This window comes from Magnolia sinica, chromosome 5 (assembly GCF_029962835.1).
Source record: "Magnolia sinica isolate HGM2019 chromosome 5, MsV1, whole genome shotgun sequence".
NCBI lineage: Eukaryota > Viridiplantae > Streptophyta > Magnoliopsida > Magnoliales > Magnoliaceae > Magnolia > Magnolia sinica.
In genome coordinates, this window is record NC_080577.1 from 2761838 (window position 1) to 2781497 (window position 19660).

At 39.5% G+C, this 19660-nt stretch overlaps 1 protein-coding gene across 2 annotated transcripts; it reads left to right on the plus strand.

Annotated features, from left to right (window-relative positions):
* The first annotated feature begins 645 nt into the window (after positions 1 to 645).
* On the plus strand, positions 646 to 19295 carry LOC131245118 (calcium-dependent protein kinase 1-like). Of its 2 annotated transcripts, XM_058244344.1 has the most exons (8): positions 651 to 1441; positions 7480 to 7623; positions 7722 to 7874; positions 15648 to 15763; positions 15857 to 16024; positions 16791 to 16918; positions 17028 to 17127; positions 19032 to 19295. In XM_058244344.1, exons 1-8 carry the CDS (start codon positions 724 to 726, stop codon positions 19110 to 19112), a joined length of 1608 nt encoding a protein of 535 aa, XP_058100327.1. In that variant the 5' UTR covers positions 651 to 723; the 3' UTR covers positions 19113 to 19295. The 2 variants fall into 2 exon arrangements, with proteins under 2 accessions (XP_058100328.1, XP_058100327.1); XM_058244345.1 differs by lacking the exons at positions 17028 to 17127; positions 19032 to 19295 and having other exon boundaries at positions 646 to 1441; positions 15857 to 16079; positions 16791 to 16916.
* Positions 19296 to 19660: the final 365 nt, after the last annotated feature.

Genomic DNA, 19660 nt, shown 5'->3' on the forward strand with positions numbered 1-19660 from the left:
TCCCAAACATTTCACATCTGCACTTTTACAATTGAATGTGGACCGTTGCAAAACCTTTTTTTTTTTTTTTTCAAAATTTTTAAAAACCATCTATAAGCAGGCTAACGTAACAAAGGTTCAGGATCTTCCAATCTGGTAAATTCCACGGGCACAGACGAGTTACTGCTAGGTCCATCCGATGAACGGTTTGGACCGCATAACATGAACCCCACGTGTGTGTAAGCCACATTTGCTGACGAGAAAGGAGGCTATAATGGGACGAGTTCGCTTTCCCTCCGTCGTGACTCAAAGACCACCACGTGTCGTGGCCGAATGGGACCTACATACTGAGTGATTCAATGATCAGAACTGTCCACGTTTTGTGATGTATATTATAGGCGATAGATATAGAAACTTACTATAGAAATATGATTATCACCATCACTATCTGTATGTGAATTTACACTTAACAAGAAAAGTTCTAACGGATCGTATTCAACTCTAAAAATCAAAGTCTAGAATTATAGGCTAATAGCTCATTTATGGTAATGCAAATAATATGGACGGTTCAAATCATTGGAATAAATCAACACGTGGGCCCCGGTGGCCGGCAACGCACACTTGATTCTAAATCGCGACAGAGACAAAATGGACTGTTAAACGCAATTTCTTGCTAGCATCTGTCCGAACCACCGCGTTTAAAACCCACCAAGCGCAACCCAAGCCGACACAGAAACCACCAACATGGGCAACTGCAACGGCCTTCCGTCCGACAGTGACCGTCATCAACTCCATACATCGCCCCAGGTCGTCGTCTCCGGGCAAGATGCAGGAGGGGGCGCAAATCATCCCCGACCCCAAACCGCCACCAATCATAACGTGCGCCCCCCTAATCCTACGCACCCCTCCCAACCCTCACGGCCACCACCGCCCGTCCCCCCCCTCTCCGGCATCGGGCGCGTCCTCGGCCGTCAGATGGAGGACGTGCGTTCCACCTACATTTTCGGCCGCGAGCTCGGCCGCGGGCAGTTCGGCGTCACCTACCTCTGCACCCACCGCGAGACGAAGCAGGTCTTCGCCTGCAAGTCAATCGCCACCCGCAAGCTCATCAACCGCGATGATATCGACGACGTCCGTCGCGAGGTCCAGATCATGTACCACCTGGCGGGCCACCGCAACATCGTCGAGCTGAAGGGGGCCTACGAGGACCGCCAATCAGTCAACCTCGTGATGGAGCTTTGTGCCGGCGGGGAGCTCTTCGATCGGATCATTGCCAAGGGGCATTACTCGGAGCGGGCTGCCGCCGCGCTGTGCAGGGAGATCGTCACTGTCGTCCACTACTGCCACTCCATGGGGGTGATGCACCGAGACTTGAAGCCGGAGAATTTCCTGTTCTTGAGCACGGATGAGGATTCACCGCTCAAGGCAACGGATTTTGGGCTGTCGGTTTTCTTCAAGCCGGGTAAGGACAGCTCTCCCTCTTATTATTATTATTATTATTATTATTATTTATTCTGGTTTCTCTTTGACGACTAAGTGAAAGCAGTGCCAGTGAATTCTCTTTGTGGAATTTTATTGAACAGCTGTGAACTGTTGTTTGAGAGATTTTATTGAACTATTAGCAGTTTTAGAGAACTGAAAGCAGTGCCATGGAATTCTCTTAGTGGGATTTTATCAAACAACTGTGAAATGTTGTTTGAGGGATTTTATTGAACAGATTTAGTTTTTGAGAACGCGCAGTAGAAGACTCCCTGGCTGAGGAAGGGGTCTTTTGTTCTTCTTTTTTATTGGGAATTCTTATCCATTGCCGTAATGGATCTTTGTAGCTTTTTGTGCAGTGGGCACTTCTAACAAATCTCCTCGTTATCAATGAAAAACCAGAAGTGTCTCTATTGTTTAACATAATTTGAATAACGTAAAGTAAATCCGATGAGAAGCATAGATTAATTTAAAAATAGATACATTGATTTGGAAGAAAATGTGGAAACCAGATTTTGGTGTTTTACTTGATCCAAAATACGAGATTAATGGTGGCGGATTAATTAGTTGGTAATTGCACATGATGGCATGACTTATAAATATCCATTTTATGATCATTAATTCGGTACACACACAATGGTATTGTGAGGACTCTATGCACCTCTTGAAAAAGGAGTTGATCAGGAATGAATGAGACCTTGATCTTTCTTGGGAACAACTTTTTTTTTTTTGGAAGGCGATGACTTTATTAAAAAATGAGAAACAAAATATAGATGGCTAAAAACAACCCACTTGTCACTCCATTATCCAGCCTTACAAAACAAGGACAAAAGTACAACATCAAAGCCCAGACCAAGGCTCCCAACCAAAATCGTACTGACTTTGGTCATCCCTTGCCCAGGATTAGCCCTCAATAGAGCGGCCGCAGAACATCCTTGGAACTCTTTCCTCAGCAATGGCCAATTGGAAATGATGTGCAATATTTTATCGACAAGGCCTGGATCAAAATGACTGTTCCTCCAGGTTAATTTTGTGGTTTCACTGAGATCTAGTGATCATTGTCTTCAGAAGTGGTTGTTAGCACTATTCGCTTGCCCCGGTTATTAGGAGCTTAGTGAAATCCATGTCATATTTATGACTTCAACTAGAAGTAGACGTTGGCATCATTGAGGAACCCAGGACAAGTTTAACAAACTGAAGGTCTAAATTGAAAACAGAGCTTTTGTGGGAGGAGCCATTTACTGTGGTGGAGTGAGCAGCAATGCCTGGGAGCTGCCTTAAGACGATCGTGATGATCTGACGTATATCTAGATGATATTGGAGATTTGGTTGTAACCAAAGCTTTATGGATGGACAAAAATAAGGAAACATGGAGAAAGGCTAGAGAGGGGATGGGTTCTAGGGGTTGAAGGAAGATGTTGCACGGCAATTTCAAAAATCTTTTTTTTTTTTTTTTTGAGAGGTAGGCAATTTCAAAAATCTTCTCGTCCAGCTTCACTGGATAAATAAAATTTTACCCTTACAAATTCCTCCACCACCCTGTGATGGAGAGTTTTGCAATAGAATGAACCAAACTCCAGAAATCATGGGCCTTTATATTTGCATCATTTTGGCCAATACGGGCGTATTGTACACATATTGGCTGATGCTGATAAGGTGATACTTGAAACAGGGATGAAACATTCTAATCCACCATATCGATACTGTTTACCCCTTCGTATTGCTTGTGGTTCAATACACGTGTAAAGGCGCATAGATTATTTTTTTCTCGCTGTCTCCCCTTTTCTTCACTTCAACCTTATAAGAAGTTTAATGCTCATTTTCCACTAGATCTAGGCCTGTTTTGGAGACAAAACACAAGATTTCAGTGGGATTTGATGAATCGAAGCAAAGTGTACCATTTTGGGAATTGCTTTGCTAGTTGAATAATTATATTTTGTGAACCTATGTCTATATGCATAAGTTCAATAAACTTTAAATTCTAAGTAGTGAGCATATAACTAAAATGCCAAATGATTTGCATTGGATGGAGATGCTAATTGCTAGATGATGTCATGATAATCATTGTTTGAAGTATCCCCAAGATTATCCGTATCTCCAACTTGGCGATACCGATAACACTGGTAGCGATACTACTAGTAGTATAAAAAATTCCAGCTATCGATGGTGTGTCTCTAAGTATCGCCAATGTATTGATATCAACAATATTTTCGATTATGTAAATTCCAGGCGTCACTTATATTGCTAGTATATCGATATCGCCAATGTATCCCCAATATTTTTGACTGTGCAAATTTTAGGTATCGTTTGTATCACCAATGTATCAGTGATATTTCGATAATATTGCCAAAAATCTGTTTATTAAAAAAAAATTTCCCTTTCAAATTTTTCAATGAGCGCATGGTTGTATGCAATGTTCAATTTTGTTGATGATAATATCACGATATTATCGTTATCGCAACATGGGCGATATCGAGAGTCGTGTGTTCGAAATATTGGTAGCATGCTATGTATCACACCCTTGGGATACAGATACGTATCGGCTATCGCACGGGATATATTGTTTGTATCACATAATTTATTGCACTTTTTGGGAAACATGGGGAAACATTGGGAAAATGGTTGAATTTTTCAATGAAACTTCATGGATTGTTAAAAAGGACCTTAATACACACTTTTAAATCATAACATCTCGATTCGAGATCACACATTTTCATTTCCTTTTCAATCTCAGCAAAATGTCGTGTGTTGTTGATCTTTTGAAATATCGGTGGATGTTTGGACAGAAGGTCGGATGGATAGATGGGATTGGTGGACTAATTTCTTATGACATCACATGCTTTTAGGCTCCCATGAAATGGAAACTTATTACGTATGTGTTCTTTTTATAATTTTTTATTCCTAATATAATATGTGTATTTTAGCATCTCCTGAAGTTTCACAAAAAATTTCACTGTTTTTTCAATGTTTCCCTCATTTCTGGTTATCGGCGATATCGATATTGTTCTCGTATACCCGACCAGCGAAACTTGTAGCGATACGGATATTTCGAACACTGGTTGGACCATAGGTCATTAAGACTTTTCTTGCTACCTTCATCTACGTCCTATTCGGCTTTCCCTTGTCCTTTTAGAACCTTCAACTTGTACCAACTCACTCTTTCAAATGGGTGCATTTGTTGGTCTTTGTAGCACATGACCAGACCATCTAAGTGTACTTCCCCTCATCTTATTAACTATTTGTGGGAGTTTTGTGCTCTTATTGCCGATCCCCAGCCTGGATAAGGGAGGAGGGTTGCGTTAGGTTGGCAGTGTCAAACTTATGCCATAACTTTCATCACAAATTCGAACAATATAAGTTATAAGAATCATTAAAATTTAAAGGTCAAAGAGTCAACAACTCAGCTTTCAGCCAGTCAGCTCGATAGATAGTATTCTTATCAAAGAATGGTCCGATACACCATTGAATATATGTCCAAGGCACGAAAAAATATAGATTCTCATCTCTTCATTCTTCATTTTCCTGTTGTCTGACATACAAATTTGCAATTCTCTGGCTACAAAAACTTCTGACTGACACAGGTCTAATATGGCCCATATCACATTAGCTTTGGGCTGTGCGAATACGCTCACCCAACCTATATTCAGTACCTTGACAGAAATGTTCCCAAGAACTAGGCACATAAGTGAGTTCTAAAGATCTTAATCCAGATTACCATACCTCCAAGATTTATATCATTGAACCAATAAAGAATCACTGATAATCATCCTTCGAGCAGAAGTTCCTTCACATGATTGAAGCCTCTTGGTCTGATGAAGACTCAACAAAATGTGATGGCATTGCAGCTTAAGAATTTTCACCTTATTTTTTAGTCACAACCTGGCCCGAATTCAATTACCTAGTTTCATTAGGAAACCCTCATTGACCATCGCCTTGGTCACCCCTATGAGACTGTAGTAGTTTCTTCTTTACTTTTGTTGGCCCTGGGCGGCCCACTTGTGGGCAACCAGTAGTGGGTGGGTCCCACATAGTTGTCCCCCCAGTTGGATATCCCTTTTTTCAACCCTTTTCTCTCGAAATTCAAATTCAAACGAGAGAGAAAATTGTGATAAAGGAGAGTTCGGATGTGATAGGGATAAGCCTTATTGTATCCGAACTCTTCCTAGTTCTCTCTAATTCTCCCATTATAAAAATGAGTGGCGTTCCCTCGGTAAAGGCATCCACCCAAATTTTTGTAGAGAAAATTGAAAGAGGAATAACAAGAGAATATCTAATGTCCATTAGGTTGCCTTTAGACAATCTAAATCGTTAATCGTGTTCGGTGGCCATCCTAACCATAGGATCAAAAAGGTGATTTACTCCTTTCTACTCCTAAAGTAGCTAGGTGAAGCATTGGACGTGGGCCATCCATCTTTGGATTTGTGCATAGGTCTTAAGATCGTGTAGATACCGTCAGATCCTGGGACCCCACCCATCTAGGCCTTTCAATGCCTATCAACCTGAACCCTCCTTGCCTCAATGTTACTCTAGGATCTACCACTTGAATGTTGGAACTTGGAAATGCTGAGTTAACATGATGGTCAAGATATCATCCGAAACCAAGTGGACTCATCTGAGTCTTCTTGGTTTAGATGAGTACTGAAACAAGTCACTAGACCGAAACAGGACTAAGTTGGTCTGACTCATACTGGTTCTGGTCTCTAGGTGAGTCACACTCGGAACTCTTATCTTCTCGTCATTCTGACCTTCACCCTGGCTACCAACTAGGATAAGAGTTCTTCCCTCTTCATTACATGCTTATCCCACTCAGTAACCTTTCTCCACTTTATTGTTGTTCTCTATGCCCTTTCTTGCAATAGAGGCCACCCCCTTTTCCCAACCTACCTTGGAAAGGTCCACCCCTATTCTTTTTCCTTGGAACTCAGTTCGCTCTGGTTTCAATAGCTCCAACGCCTTCTTGCCAGTTTCTGAAAAGCATGAATGCAACACTTCTTTATCATTTGGAATATGTATGTCCTTAACCTGCTGCATTCCTCAAATATGTTTTTCATTTCTTCCACCTTTGCTTGGATTGGGAGATGTGTGACATAAAGAGTCACCGGGTTCGTGAAGTCTACTGCTACTGGGTTCTGAGTTGTTTCTTTCTCTGTACTCCGACCCACTCTTCCAATTTAATATCTTTCGAAAAAAGGGTCTTCCATTTTGCTGTGGCAAAAATTGCGACCCAAAACCTTGCATAGCCTGACAGATCTGTTCAGCTACTTGAAGTGAAGAGGCATGCCGTCCTTCCCCAACACTTGGAGAGCCACGAAGGGATGCAGTTAGAGTTGCCGGAAGGCAAAGCATGGTTTTTCAGATCAGCAGCCAAGAATACAAGACTCGCGCTAGGTCACCAGTGCTATAGGTTCCCTAGGTCATGCCATGTTCTGCTTCAGAGTGTTTTTTTTTTTTGAAGAAATTTCGGCTGTTTTGTTTCTTCATTTCTCAAAGTCAACTTTAAACCTGCACGGGGTTTGGGCGAACGGCAAGCATTGTGGGTGTGCTCCCCACAAACATGAGTTCGATTCCCCTCCCTGGGATTACCTGATGCACGTGGTTTGCGGGTGATTGCGTGTATCCGCAGGGAATAGTCTCACCCCCAAAATGGGGCAGTGACACCCTGACATCATTAAAAAATAGTGAACTTTAAACAATTATGCTTCACCACTAACACTGCAATATCTTTGTTGATTATATCTCATTTGCAATTCACAATGTGATATATGACTAGGCTCTTCATGATGCCTCTGCTCACAATATGATATATGCTTAGGCCCTTAAGAATATGATTCATAAAAAAAGGAAGAATCGTTGTTACCTTTGCTTTTTTATGTATTGACTGTGGTGGTTCTCATTGACGGTCAAGGTAAAAGAAATGTCATTGTTTGCAGCATTTATCATTAACCCCCTGTTCTTATTTGAAGAAAATTAGAAGAGCTATAGAAACATATGTAACGTGTATGAACTGGAATGGTGGTGCAGGAGATGTATTTAAAGATCTTGTTGGGAGCGCATATTATGTAGCTCCTGAAGTGCTCAGACGACATTATGGAGCAGAAGCCGATATTTGGAGTGCTGGAGTTATACTTTATATTCTCCTTAGTGGCGTCCCTCCTTTCTGGGCAGGTGCGTGTTTTGGCTGAACAAGCAAATGGATTTTGTTTTGAGCAATAGCCTTGGGAATTTGGATCCTGTCGGTGGTTCACTTCCCCCTTTTTATGCAGAGAATGAGCAGGGTATATTTGATGCTGTTTTACGCGGGCATATCGATTTCTCTTCTGACCCATGGCCTTCCATATCTAGTGCCGCCAAAGAATTGATAAAGAAGATGCTACGGGCGGATCCAAAAGAACGGCTTTCTGCTGTTGAAATTCTAAGTAAGCTTCAAGCCTGCAAAACCACAGTCAAGACAACAGTTCTTTGCAGATTGATTGTATGTGTGTGTCTACATGTATGCATGATTATGTATAACACAGCTATACAATATCATTCCTTTGGTATGGTTGAAATAATGCTATGCTGGTATCCTGTGTGTCCTTTGTACATGGAGAACACTCTCGTTAAAATTGGCCACATGCATAAAACATGCTAAAACATATAAAATCATTGGTATTTTTATATGAATTTAGCATAGTAAATATAAAGAACACTAACTTAAAAGTACCCAATGTGCTGCCATTTCCAGAAAAAAAAAACATTAAAGAAAGAGGAAAAATAGTGGAAACTAGGAGAGAAACTGGAGCACTGTTTAGTGGTTTCAGCATACGTGGCCATGTTATTACAAATTGATGAAAATAACTAAAAGTGCTACGCCCTCTGTACGAGTTATAAGATGGTATCATTTTATTTCTTTTCCTCCCATTCACCTTATGTCGAGGCTTCCAAAGTTTGTTTTTGGAAGGATGCATCTCAAGTTGAAATGAAAATGAAAACAGAAGAAAATAAAGGAAAAGGAAACGATTTTCCTGTGATGGGACATTTCACTATATTTGTATAGCAAAAATAGCAGTGGATTCCACATAGCAATCATTATACATTTCCACAGTCAATTTCCTTAGCACAAGACACAAGGTGAGTATTGTCTTACACAAGTGAGATTTCCACTTTCTATTCAAACAAGATCCTCAAAAATAACATCCATGGTTTAATAGTGCCATGGAATCCTTAAGATTCCATCATTGGATCATCATTGCACTTTTCTTTTCCTATTCTTTTGTTTTCCCCCAATCCAAATGTGCATGGGTATTAGGAAAACAAATTTGGAAACCTCTTGTTGAAGATACTCATTCATCTCCATGAATGGTGCACACATGTCAACTTGGGTATTAGGAAACAAATTTCATTATCTCCCACTTTTGGTTTTGTATACTCTTTGTACAGTTCTGATGTAATTCTTTCAACCTTGATGCATCGTTCTCTGTCTTCAATTTTCTAAGTTGGTAATTTTTACATGATATAGCCTTGATGTTGTTGCTATTCCAAAAGAACAAAAAATGAAGCTTTGATGTTGTCATATAGTTGACATATTGTCAACTTTTCCAGAATTATCAGTGCCTCATATTTGTGTTCCAAATCTTGTGTCAGCATGTAGATTGCATCGATTTCATGTTGACGTATTTATTCATGATTCCAAAAGCACCTTAAGAGGGGCCCTATGTTTCTAGTGCCAGAAATGATGTAGACTGACAGTGCCTTGGTTTAAGAAGGATCAGTGTTAAGAAGACATGTGGCAGAAGTGTCAAGTTTCGATGTCCTAAAGTCTCCGGCATGACAAACCTCAAAATCTAGGCACATGGACATTGTTGGGCGTGGAAGCAACCTTATATCAAATTAAACAATGCAATAGAGAGAGAAAAAATTCAAGCAACCACAGTGAACACATATTTTACGTTGAAAACCCTCGCGGGAAAAAAAACTACGGCACAAAGTGACGATCAATCCACTATTAATTAGAAGAATACAAGAGATGGAACAACTTATAGATGGAAACCCTAGTTTCCCCCTTTCAAAACCCCTGAATTCGTGCTAGCTCTAGTTGTCTTCTTACTTTAATCCCCAATTGGGGGTCGCATTTATACACTTCGTATAGAATTAGAAACAAAACCCACACTTACGCATACAAGAGATGGAACAACTTACAGATGGAAACCCTAGTTTTCCCCTTTCGAAACCCTTGAATTCGTGCTAGCTCTAGTCGTCTTCTTACTTTAATCCCCAATTAGGGGTCATATTTATACATTCTGTACAGAATTAGAAACAAAACCCACACTTATTTATATTGATCGGTCAAACCGTGTAACCTTTGGTCGGACTGAACCGAAAATGTGTAAAACATCACTGCGAGCAATAGGGCCAAAACTGGAATATTCGGTCAAACCAACAAAGGCTTCAGTCAAATTGAAAATTGCCTTAAGATTAAAGGCACTCGATCAATAATCTCCACCGTGGCTTTAATCCTCCAGCTTTACTGTTCCAAGTTGCTATCATCATCTCTAACCATCTTCAATAGTAACACTATTGTCATCGCTTCTCATGCACACTCCGTCTTCATTTCTTTTTTGCCAAGTCCAGAGTAGTTGAGCAAAACTTGAACTTTTCTACAAGAAGAACCTTTATAAACATGTTTGCCGGATTCACACTGGTGTGAATCTTCTTATGAGTAGCACATCCTTCCTTTAGCGTCTGTTGGATAAAATGATGACGCACATCAATATGTTTAGTCCAAAAGTAATGCTCCAAGTTATTTGCCAAATTAGTCATGCTCTCGCTGTCACAATGCACAAGCACAACTTTTTGTTGAAACCTCAACTCATTCATCATCCATTTCAACCAAACAACTTCCTTGAATGCTTCCGTCATTGCCATATATTCAGCTTTGGTTGTGAAAAGTGCAACCACGGATTGAAGCTTCGACATCCAAGTGCTAGCTCCACCTGTTAACACGAACGAGTAACCGGAAGTCGATCTTCTATTATTCGCATAATCTGCATCCACATGTCCTACAAGTTTCTCTTTAGAATTTTTGAAAACCAAGACATAGTTCTTCGTACTTAATATGTACCGAAGTAACCATTTCACTGCTTCCCAATGTTTCTCTTTAGAATTTTTGAAAACCAAGACTTAATAATCCGCTCACAACACCCACCGCATATGAAATATCCAGTATAGTATAGACCATGACATACATAAGTCTGCCAACCGCGCTCGAGTAGGGCACACGAGACATACCGCTTTTCTTCATCTAACGTAGGACATAACTCCGAAGAAAGTCAAAAGTGAGCAACGTGGAGTGTGCTAATCGGTTTAGCGTTTTCCTGTCCAAACTTGACCGAGATCTTCTTAAGATGTTCCTTCTGAGACAACCATAGCCTATTCATTTTCCTGTCTCTGTGTATATCGATGCCGAGAATCCTCTTTGCAACCCCTAGATCTTTGATCTCAAATGTCCCGGATAATTGAGTCTTCAATATGTTGATTTCAGACATGTTATGGCTGGTGGTATGTCATTAACATACAACACCAAAATAATGAATTCCTTGTCACTCAATGATCTAAAATAGACATAATGATTGAATTCACTTATGATAAACCGCTGACTCAACATGAAAGAATCAATCTTCTTGTACCACTGCTTAGGCGATTGTTTCAGGCCGTACAACAACCTTTTTAACTTGCAAACTTTATTCTCCTCTCCCTGTACCTCGAATCCTTCAAGTCGCTTTATGTAGATATGCTGTTCTAGTTCCTTGTGTAGAAACGCAGTCTTCACATTTAACTGTTCCAGTTTCAGATTGTATTAGGTGATCAAAACCAGTACAAATTTGATAAATACCTGCTTGACCATTGGCGCAAATATCTCATTGAAGTCGACACCCTCCTTCTGAGCATAACCCTTCACTACCAATTTAGCCTTGTACTTATCTAGTTGCTTCCAATAAATCCACTTGCAACCAATCGCTTTCTACCCGACGGGTAGCTCTACCAACTTAAAATGTTTCATTCTTGTATAGAGAGTGCATCTCATCATGCATCGCTACCATTTACTTCTCTGCATCTTTTGTCTTCTAGAGTTTCTTGAAAAGTAGATAGACCCCCCTCATTTGCAATGATAGCAAATGCAACGTTTGAGTCATCCCTGTATCTTAACGGTAACCTGTGATCTATTGATGGATTTCTCCTAACAAGTGGTGCAACCGCCTCTTTTTGTACCTCTATTTGCGGCTTAGGTTCTTCAAGTGTTTCACATTTTGTCTGTTTCAACATCAATCACCGATTTTTCCATTTTCTTGTGCTCATCCTTTCGAAACAAGGAACCTTAATCAAATTTGATGTCCTAGCTAAATGTGATTTTCCTTGAAATCCGGTCATACAATTTGTATCATTTCACCCAAGCACAATAGCTGGCAAAAGTACACTTCTTAGCCCTTTAGTCTAGCTTATCTCTTTCAACCAACAGTACATGATAGTAAGCATCACAACCAAATATCTGCAGCCTCGAGCAATCAACTTCCTGACCACTCCATATTTCTTTTGGACTTTTACAATCAATCAGTGTAGACAGAGATCGATTTACTAAATAGTAAACCGTGTTTACAGCCTTAATCCATTGCTCCTTGCCCAACCTAACATTACTCAACATATTTCAGGCTTTTTCCAAAAGAGTCTGATTCACACGTTTAGCCACACCATTCTGCTCTGGTGTATGCATCACGATCCATTCATCCTTGCAGTATTGATTAAATTCTCTAGAAATAAATTCTCCGCCGTTGTTTGTTCTCAGAATTTTCAACTTGTGCCTTGTCTGCTTTTCAACCATTGCCTTCCATGCCTTGAAAGTGGAGAAAACATCGGATGTATGCTTTAAGAAATAAACCCAAACGTTTCTAGAGAAGTTGTCAATGAATCTAACAAAGAATGATGACTCTCCATAAACAACAGGCGATGACCCCCACACATCCCAATGCACATAATCAAGCTGTCCTTTACTAATATGTTTCCTAGTTTTAAAATTCAAACACTGCTTTTTTTTTTTTTTTTTTCCGCATATGTAGTGCTCACATATATTTAAATAAAAAATTTTAAAATAAGGAATTAAATCACTATCAAGAAGTACCTTCATACCGCGCTCGCTCATGTGGCCTAGGCGTGCGTGCCACAAACATGAGAATCCGCTAAAGACGTTGCAACTCCACCCGTTATAGCATTCCCGATCAACCCGTAAAAGTTTCTGCTCCTTTGTGCTTTCATAATAGTGAGTGCCCCTTGAGAAACTTTCAGGACACTTCGTAACTGACGAATTTGCACCTGAGTGTATCTAGACCTCTTAAAGATATCAAATTCTTCTTTAAGTCCGGAACGTGCCTCACATAGATCAGTGTACGCTCCACCCCATCAAACATTTTGATGTGGACCAAACTAATTCCTATCATCTTACATGCATGCTCATTGCCCATAAGAACCATGCCACCATCATACTCACTATATGTGGTGAACCAATTTCGATGAGAACACATGTGGTACGATACTCCCGTATCTAAAATCCACTCATTATACAAGTGACCGACCTTGGACACTGACAACATGTCACAACCACTCTTCCCTTCACTAGATTCCATTGAATTGGCTTCCTTCGGCGAATCATCTGATTTCTCCTCATTACGGATTTTGGGATTTGTACAGTCCTTCGTATGTCCCATCTTGCCACAATTCTAACACTTCAACTTTTATTTTCCTTTGTACTTAGACCTCGATCGCGACTTCCTCTTCTCTCGCTCAGATTGTCTTCCACTAGCAACCAGTGCACATATAGAAGTACATTCTCCTCCATTATTCCTTCTCAACTGCTTCGACTAAAGGGATGGAATGACGGTATCAAGGTCCAGGGTATTCCTATCATAGCACAGAGTATCCACCAGATACTTATTGTACTCCGAGAGAGACGTCAACAAAATTAGGGCTTTGTCTTCTTCATTGATACTCATCTCCACGCTTGTCAGTTTACAAAGTAATTTGTCGAAGACATTGATGTGCTCGGAGAGATCCGACTCTTCTGCCATCTTCATATTATAAAATTGTCTCTTTAGATACAGGCGATTGGAGAGCGATTTCGTCATGTAAATACTCTCCAACTTCGCCCATAATCTTGCGGTGGTTGACTTATCAATGGCATTGTACATGACTTCATCGGCCAATTATCAAGTTTATCCCAATTCTCTTCCTTTATCGATTCAGGACATTTCGTTTTTTCAAGGAGTGTGTGCTGCAACCCTTGCATAATTAGGAGGACTTTCATTTTTAACCTCCATAATTCAAAATTGTTTTTACCTGTGAACTTCTCTGTCTCAAAACTTCACATTTGATCCCCTCAATGCCGTGTTTTCAGATTCAATCTGAAAAACCCAACATACACTATGATACCACTTGTTGGGCGCAGAAGCAACTTCAGTTCAAATCAAACAATGCAATAGAGAAAGAAAAATCAATTAACCATAAAGAACATAGATTTTTTGTGAAAAACCCTTGCGGGAAAAAAACCACGGCACAAAGCGATGATCAATCTACTATTAATCAAAAGAATACAAAAGATGGAACAACTTACAGATGAAAACTCATAGTTTCCCCCATTCGAAACCTTTGATTTCGTGCTAGCTCTATTCTTCTTCTAACCCTAATCCCCAATTAGGAGTTGTATTTATACACTCTGTACAGAATTAGAAACAAAACCCACACTTATGCAGAAATTGCATGAATTGTCGATCGGACTGTCGATCTAATCGACTGTATTGGACAGACCATCGATCGAATCAACATAGTTGTCGTCCAAAAGTGTCCAGAGCAAACTGGAATTTCCGGATTTTCTTGATTGAATTGACAAGGCTCTTGATCGAATCAAAAATCCTGTTTCAGCAACAGATTAAAGGCACTTCAATCAATATACACTTTCGTATAGAAATAAATTTATTAAAATGAATATATTGATAACAACAATAAAATAAAAGAACATAATGAAAACATTAATCAAAGGATTTTTTTAATGGATAGAAAACCAAAGGTAATATAAAAAGACCATTCACATAATTCTAATAAAAACCAATTAGTAGTAATCTAAAGGTTCTAAACTAAAAAAATTAATTTGCAAACGTCAAAATCATGCAATAATCATGTCAAGAAGCAGTAGCTCATGTGAGTATTAAAATGAATATCACCTGCTATCTTAAAAGATTCAGAGAACCACAATGAAAGAACAAAAAAAGAAGCAAAAAGACAACAACTTCCAATTTTTAATTTTACATGGTCAATCTCATAATAAAATTGAACTTAAACCTAGAGTTTTAGTTTCTTTCAGCCCCAAGAGAATGGAGGCAAGCTGGTGGACAAGGAGCAACAAGTCTTCAGTTTGACAAAAGAAAATTTCACAACTCATTGGAAAAGATGCAAGAAAACTTTATGGAGAACATGTCTAGACACCTCAATGTGTTCAACACATGGAACTTTTCATTGAAATCACCAAGACACTTTGTCAATATAAATTTTGAAGTTTCGTGTCATGTCAATGTCAAGAAGTGACCGTGTGTCCAAAGTGTCCAGCATGGGAACAAAACCAAAATAAGAAAAAAGATGTCAAGGTGACAATGAGAAGGATAGTTATTGCTAAAAGTTTCCGCTGTCTGGCTCTTCAACATCATGTCTGGCAATGTCTAGGACTCTACTGTTACATTAAAGCTTCCATACTTGCAGCCACTTTGGGACACAGTCTCACAGATGATTCCTTGTTGACAATAGTCGCTCAGTCTAAGATTCACAAGCAGTGATTGTCATGTGTGTGTTGTTTGAGAGTGGTAGAGAAGAGAGACTGTGAATGAGAGAGATGGGTGAGAACTCTCTTTACTCTCTTTTCCACTTTGTTATTAGTTGTAAACACAAGCCAGTTTTCTTCTCATTTTCCTTGTGGGTTCTTCTCATTTTTATTTTTCATATGGTTGTGTCCATGTGCTTTCTTATTTATGCAAACATGTCTTTTGGATGTGGTTTTTCTGGGGTTCACTGTTAAGTGAGCAGTTTTTGTTAATGATCGAATAGGAGTTGGGATATAAGCTTTTTCTTTCCAGAAATCTGGATCTAACCTTTTTGAAAATGGAAAAAAAATACAGATCATCCATGGGTCAGAGAAGACGGCGATGCATCCGACAAGCCAATTGATATTGCAGTCCTAACTAGAATGAAGCAGTTCAGGGCAATGAACAAGCTTAAGAAAGTAGCTTTGAAGGTAAGATCCTGTTGTTTTTTTTTTTCCTCTCCTCTTTGCCAAATGCAATCCTTGCAACCCTAATTGTGGTATCTTGGTTTTGTTTCTTTTCAGGTAATTGCAGAAAATCTTTCTGAAGAAGAAATCGTGGGCTTGAAAGAAATGTTCAAATCTATGGACACAGATAACAGCGGAACAATCACTTTCGAAGAATTGAAAGCAGGGCTTCCGAAATTGGGCACCAAGCTTTCCGAATCTGAAGTGAGGCAGTTGATGGAAGCGGTATGCTCTCAATGCTTTCATTTTAGGGTTCTGGTTGGGTTTCCTGTTGATTTTAGTAGGTTTTCTACATTTCTTATACCTTCCATTCATTTATTCTCTGCTCAGAACTTCATGAACATTCACATAGTGAAGATATCTAGTATGTTCCTTGAAATAGTGAGAAAAACGTGTCGCATTGTTATTTCTTGTATCTTCCATTCATTTTCTCTGCACAGAACTCCATGAACATTTACATAGTGAAGATATCTAGTATGTTCCTTCAAAATAGTAAGAAACACATCATTATTTCTTGAATGCGTAAATAAAGAAGCATGTATTTGATAACTAGAAATAACCTGAATGTATAGATAGTGAATAGTAAAATTTCTCCTAATAGTTGTGTTGACATGTACAGAAATTCCCTGTACGGATTTAGGGCAAGGCTTGGAACAACAGCGCTAACCATTACTGCTAAAGCTACTGTTCGCTTCCTAATCGGTTTGGATGCTTGCGTCCTCTTCTTCGTGTTTATGCCGCGCGTGCACACACACATGCACACACTTTGGCACTTGTGAATGCTCTCTTTTGTGAAGACTTCTTTACTTCTTTAACATAATTTTTTTTGATAAAGTTCATCATGCGATGCTATGAAATCAAGAGTATTTGCTAATTTCTCCCGTGAATTCACCTGTTCTTCGAAGCTGCTGACTCTTTAAGGCTCCCTCTACTCTATGTCAACTTCATATTTCATGGTTTAATAAAAATAGGAATGCATATGTTCTTTCAGGCTGATGTGGATGGAAATGGGACCATCGATTATATTGAATTTATAACAGCCACGATGCACATGAATAGAATGGAAAAGGAGGACCACTTGTACACTGCCTTTGAGTATTTTGACAAGGACAAGAGCGGGTATTCCTTTCGTTAATCAGTTTAGGTTCTGTGTTTAAACCTTTTGTATTCTTACCAGCAATTATTAAGCATGTCGCAATTTCTTTCTTCTACTTCTTTTCTTTACCAGATACATCACAATGGAGGAACTGGAACAAGCCCTCAAGAAGTATAATATGGGCGATGAAAAAACAATTAAAGAGATTATTGCAGAAGTAGACACGGATAATGTACGTTTGATATAACGCAGAGTTTGTTTCACCTCCTCTCCTTTTTTGTTTTTGTCTTCCCTTACAGTTAATTAGGTTGGTTGTATGCTAAAACTTTTCTTTTGCCTTCACAATTTTTATTTCCAAATTTTCCCATGCAAGTATCATATATATTTCAATGGAAACGGGTTGTGATAATAGACGGAGGTTAACCTAACCTACAATCGGTTGTAGGTGATCATTCTCAACTGATTATAGGTTAAATGGAGGCACTATTTTGATTTGCTTACGCCCATATCTATTCCCAAAGTGGAAAATGGCTGTAGGCAAATCAATCAGTGCAGGTGATTATATCAACTTCCTAATGAATTTCATTTTTTTAGAGAAAATGCTTTCAAACTTCTTGATGTGTCTAGAGCACCCAAAGATCAGGGTTTACCAACGTAGATATTGACTTGGACTTCATGAGGGCTTGAGTCCAAGTTTACTTGGAGATCTTGGTTGAATACTTTTTGATTCTCATGTACTTGATCAAGTCTCATGCTACTTTTAAGTTTCCGGGAAGATGATTGAGGTTTTCAAGTACTTGACCAACTTTTTGAAATAGTTCGAATCTTTTAGGACTATTGAGGAAAGAACTTGGCTACCCCTTTGACTCGACTTGGGTGTTTGAACACTAAGCCAATTTATTTTTTTTCTTTTTCCGAGCAATCCATTGAGTATTTGAACACTAATCCAAATTGATGAAGTCTCATGTCTTTCCGGATAGCTATTCCCAGAACTGTCAGACAGAAATCTAAAACATACTGTGCATGGATATCCAGTTGGCCTGCTTGGGTTGAGGTTTACAGTCAATTCTGAAAAATCAAGGATGCAGCCTCATAATGTTAACTTTTGGCCTGGTTGGCTTCTTGGTCGGCTGTTTATGCATATGCAGAAAAAGGTCCGGCTCAGTTAGTTATTGGGATTTAAAACTCATGCTTGGGCCTAGGTCTCTAGCTTCAGCCAAAATGCAGGCGTACATGTGTGTGTCTGGCTGTTGTTTGCAGCTGCGTGTGTGTGTGTTATATGCAGAAAAAAAGGGTTTCAAAATGGTCTGTCCAACTGTTTGTGTGCACGCATATGTGCACGTGTGCACTTGCATGTGTTCATTTTGATGTTCCATCGGGACATCATACCTGTTCAGAGTCTTTTCCTCTTCTCAAGGCTTTACCCATGCCAAGCAAAGAAGGGGCGAGTAATGCTTCCCAGCATGACCCATGACACACCAAAGGAGACCAATACTCTCCCCCACACCTTAGAGAAGGAACAATGGATAAATAAGTAGTCCACTGTCTCCACATCCCACATACACGACATGCAGCAATTAGGCATCATCATTGACCTCTCTTGGAGATTATCAATCATTGAAACCAGATTCCTCCCAACCAACCACGGAAACACCCTGACCTTGGTGGGGCCCCATCAGGCCAAACGGATGGCAACTGAAGGGGAGCTTCCAACCATACCGAGATTGAATGGACCGAGAAGCGGCCAGACTTGTCTAAAGACCACACTTCAGTATCCCTTTCACCCGTAGTGGGTGTTAAAGCCATGAATACCTAGTGCATGGTTGGTACTGGAAACAATATTAAGGCACCGTTTGGTAGATGCCTAAAAATGAGTTCACCTCATTTTAGTTATCAGTAATCTTGATGTCTAATACATAACTAGTTCATGTCACAGGAACCATGTATTAGAGATCAAGAGCTCTAACACATTATTGTTAATTGGAATGAGATGAACTCTTTTTAGTCATCCACCTAACAGGGACTGGGGATTTCTCTTAAATAAGTTTTGATGGCCACACCAACTTGCATTTGGCATGGCTTTTTTATCTTATTTATTTATTGCTAAATGGAGTGACTTCTACCTGTTCATTGCAGGATGGAAGAATTAATTACGATGAGTTTGTTGCTATGATGAAGAAAGGGAACCCAGACGTTCCGAACAGGCGGCGTAAGTAATACGTTAGAACAACTGGAAGTATGATGTAGCAAGGATTGTGATTTATGGTTTCAGCTATCAGTGTTGGCAAAAAAGAAAAAAAAAAGGCCATTCTGGTTCCATGGAGGACCACTGTTATGCATTTTGTATAATTATCAATGTTGCCAGCCTGTTAGTATTGTTTTTCCTGTTGTTGGTTTTTCCTTTTTGCTTATGTTTTTGGGCAAGGTTGGATGGTAGTTTTGGTGCCAATGCTGCAGCCCTTGGGTCATAACCTCTTCAGCAAAGATTCATCGGCATTGCTTGTTTTCTTTGCTAAGAACAATATAGAACTGCAGACGAGCTGAAAAATCTTGTGCTTTTGGCTAGAGACTTGCACTATGTGCATTTGGGCGGTAGTGTTTTTGTTTTTGTTTTTCTTCATGTATTATTTGAAAGCCTAAGGGCCTGTTTGGGTGCCCTTAATAATTAGTTAATCTCATTTCAGTTAATTCATAATTATGTATTAGATATCTTTTTTGGTCAGGATTAAAATCTGATGACCGACAATTTGTACCAACGTGCATTT

What these genes read in the sequence shown, in the direction of transcription:
- LOC131245118 (XM_058244344.1), top strand. Translation starts at nt 724, where the DNA reads ATGGGCAACTGCAACGGCCTTCCGTCCGACAGTGACCGTCATCAACTC. An exon ending in TGAGGCAGTTGATGGAAGCG is followed by an intron (nt 16,025 to 16,790) that starts GTATGCTCTCAA and finishes ATGTTCTTTCAG; the next exon opens with GCTGATGTGGATGGAAATGG. An exon ending in TTTGACAAGGACAAGAGCGG is followed by an intron (nt 16,919 to 17,027) that starts GTATTCCTTTCG and finishes TTTCTTTACCAG; the next exon opens with ATACATCACAATGGAGGAAC.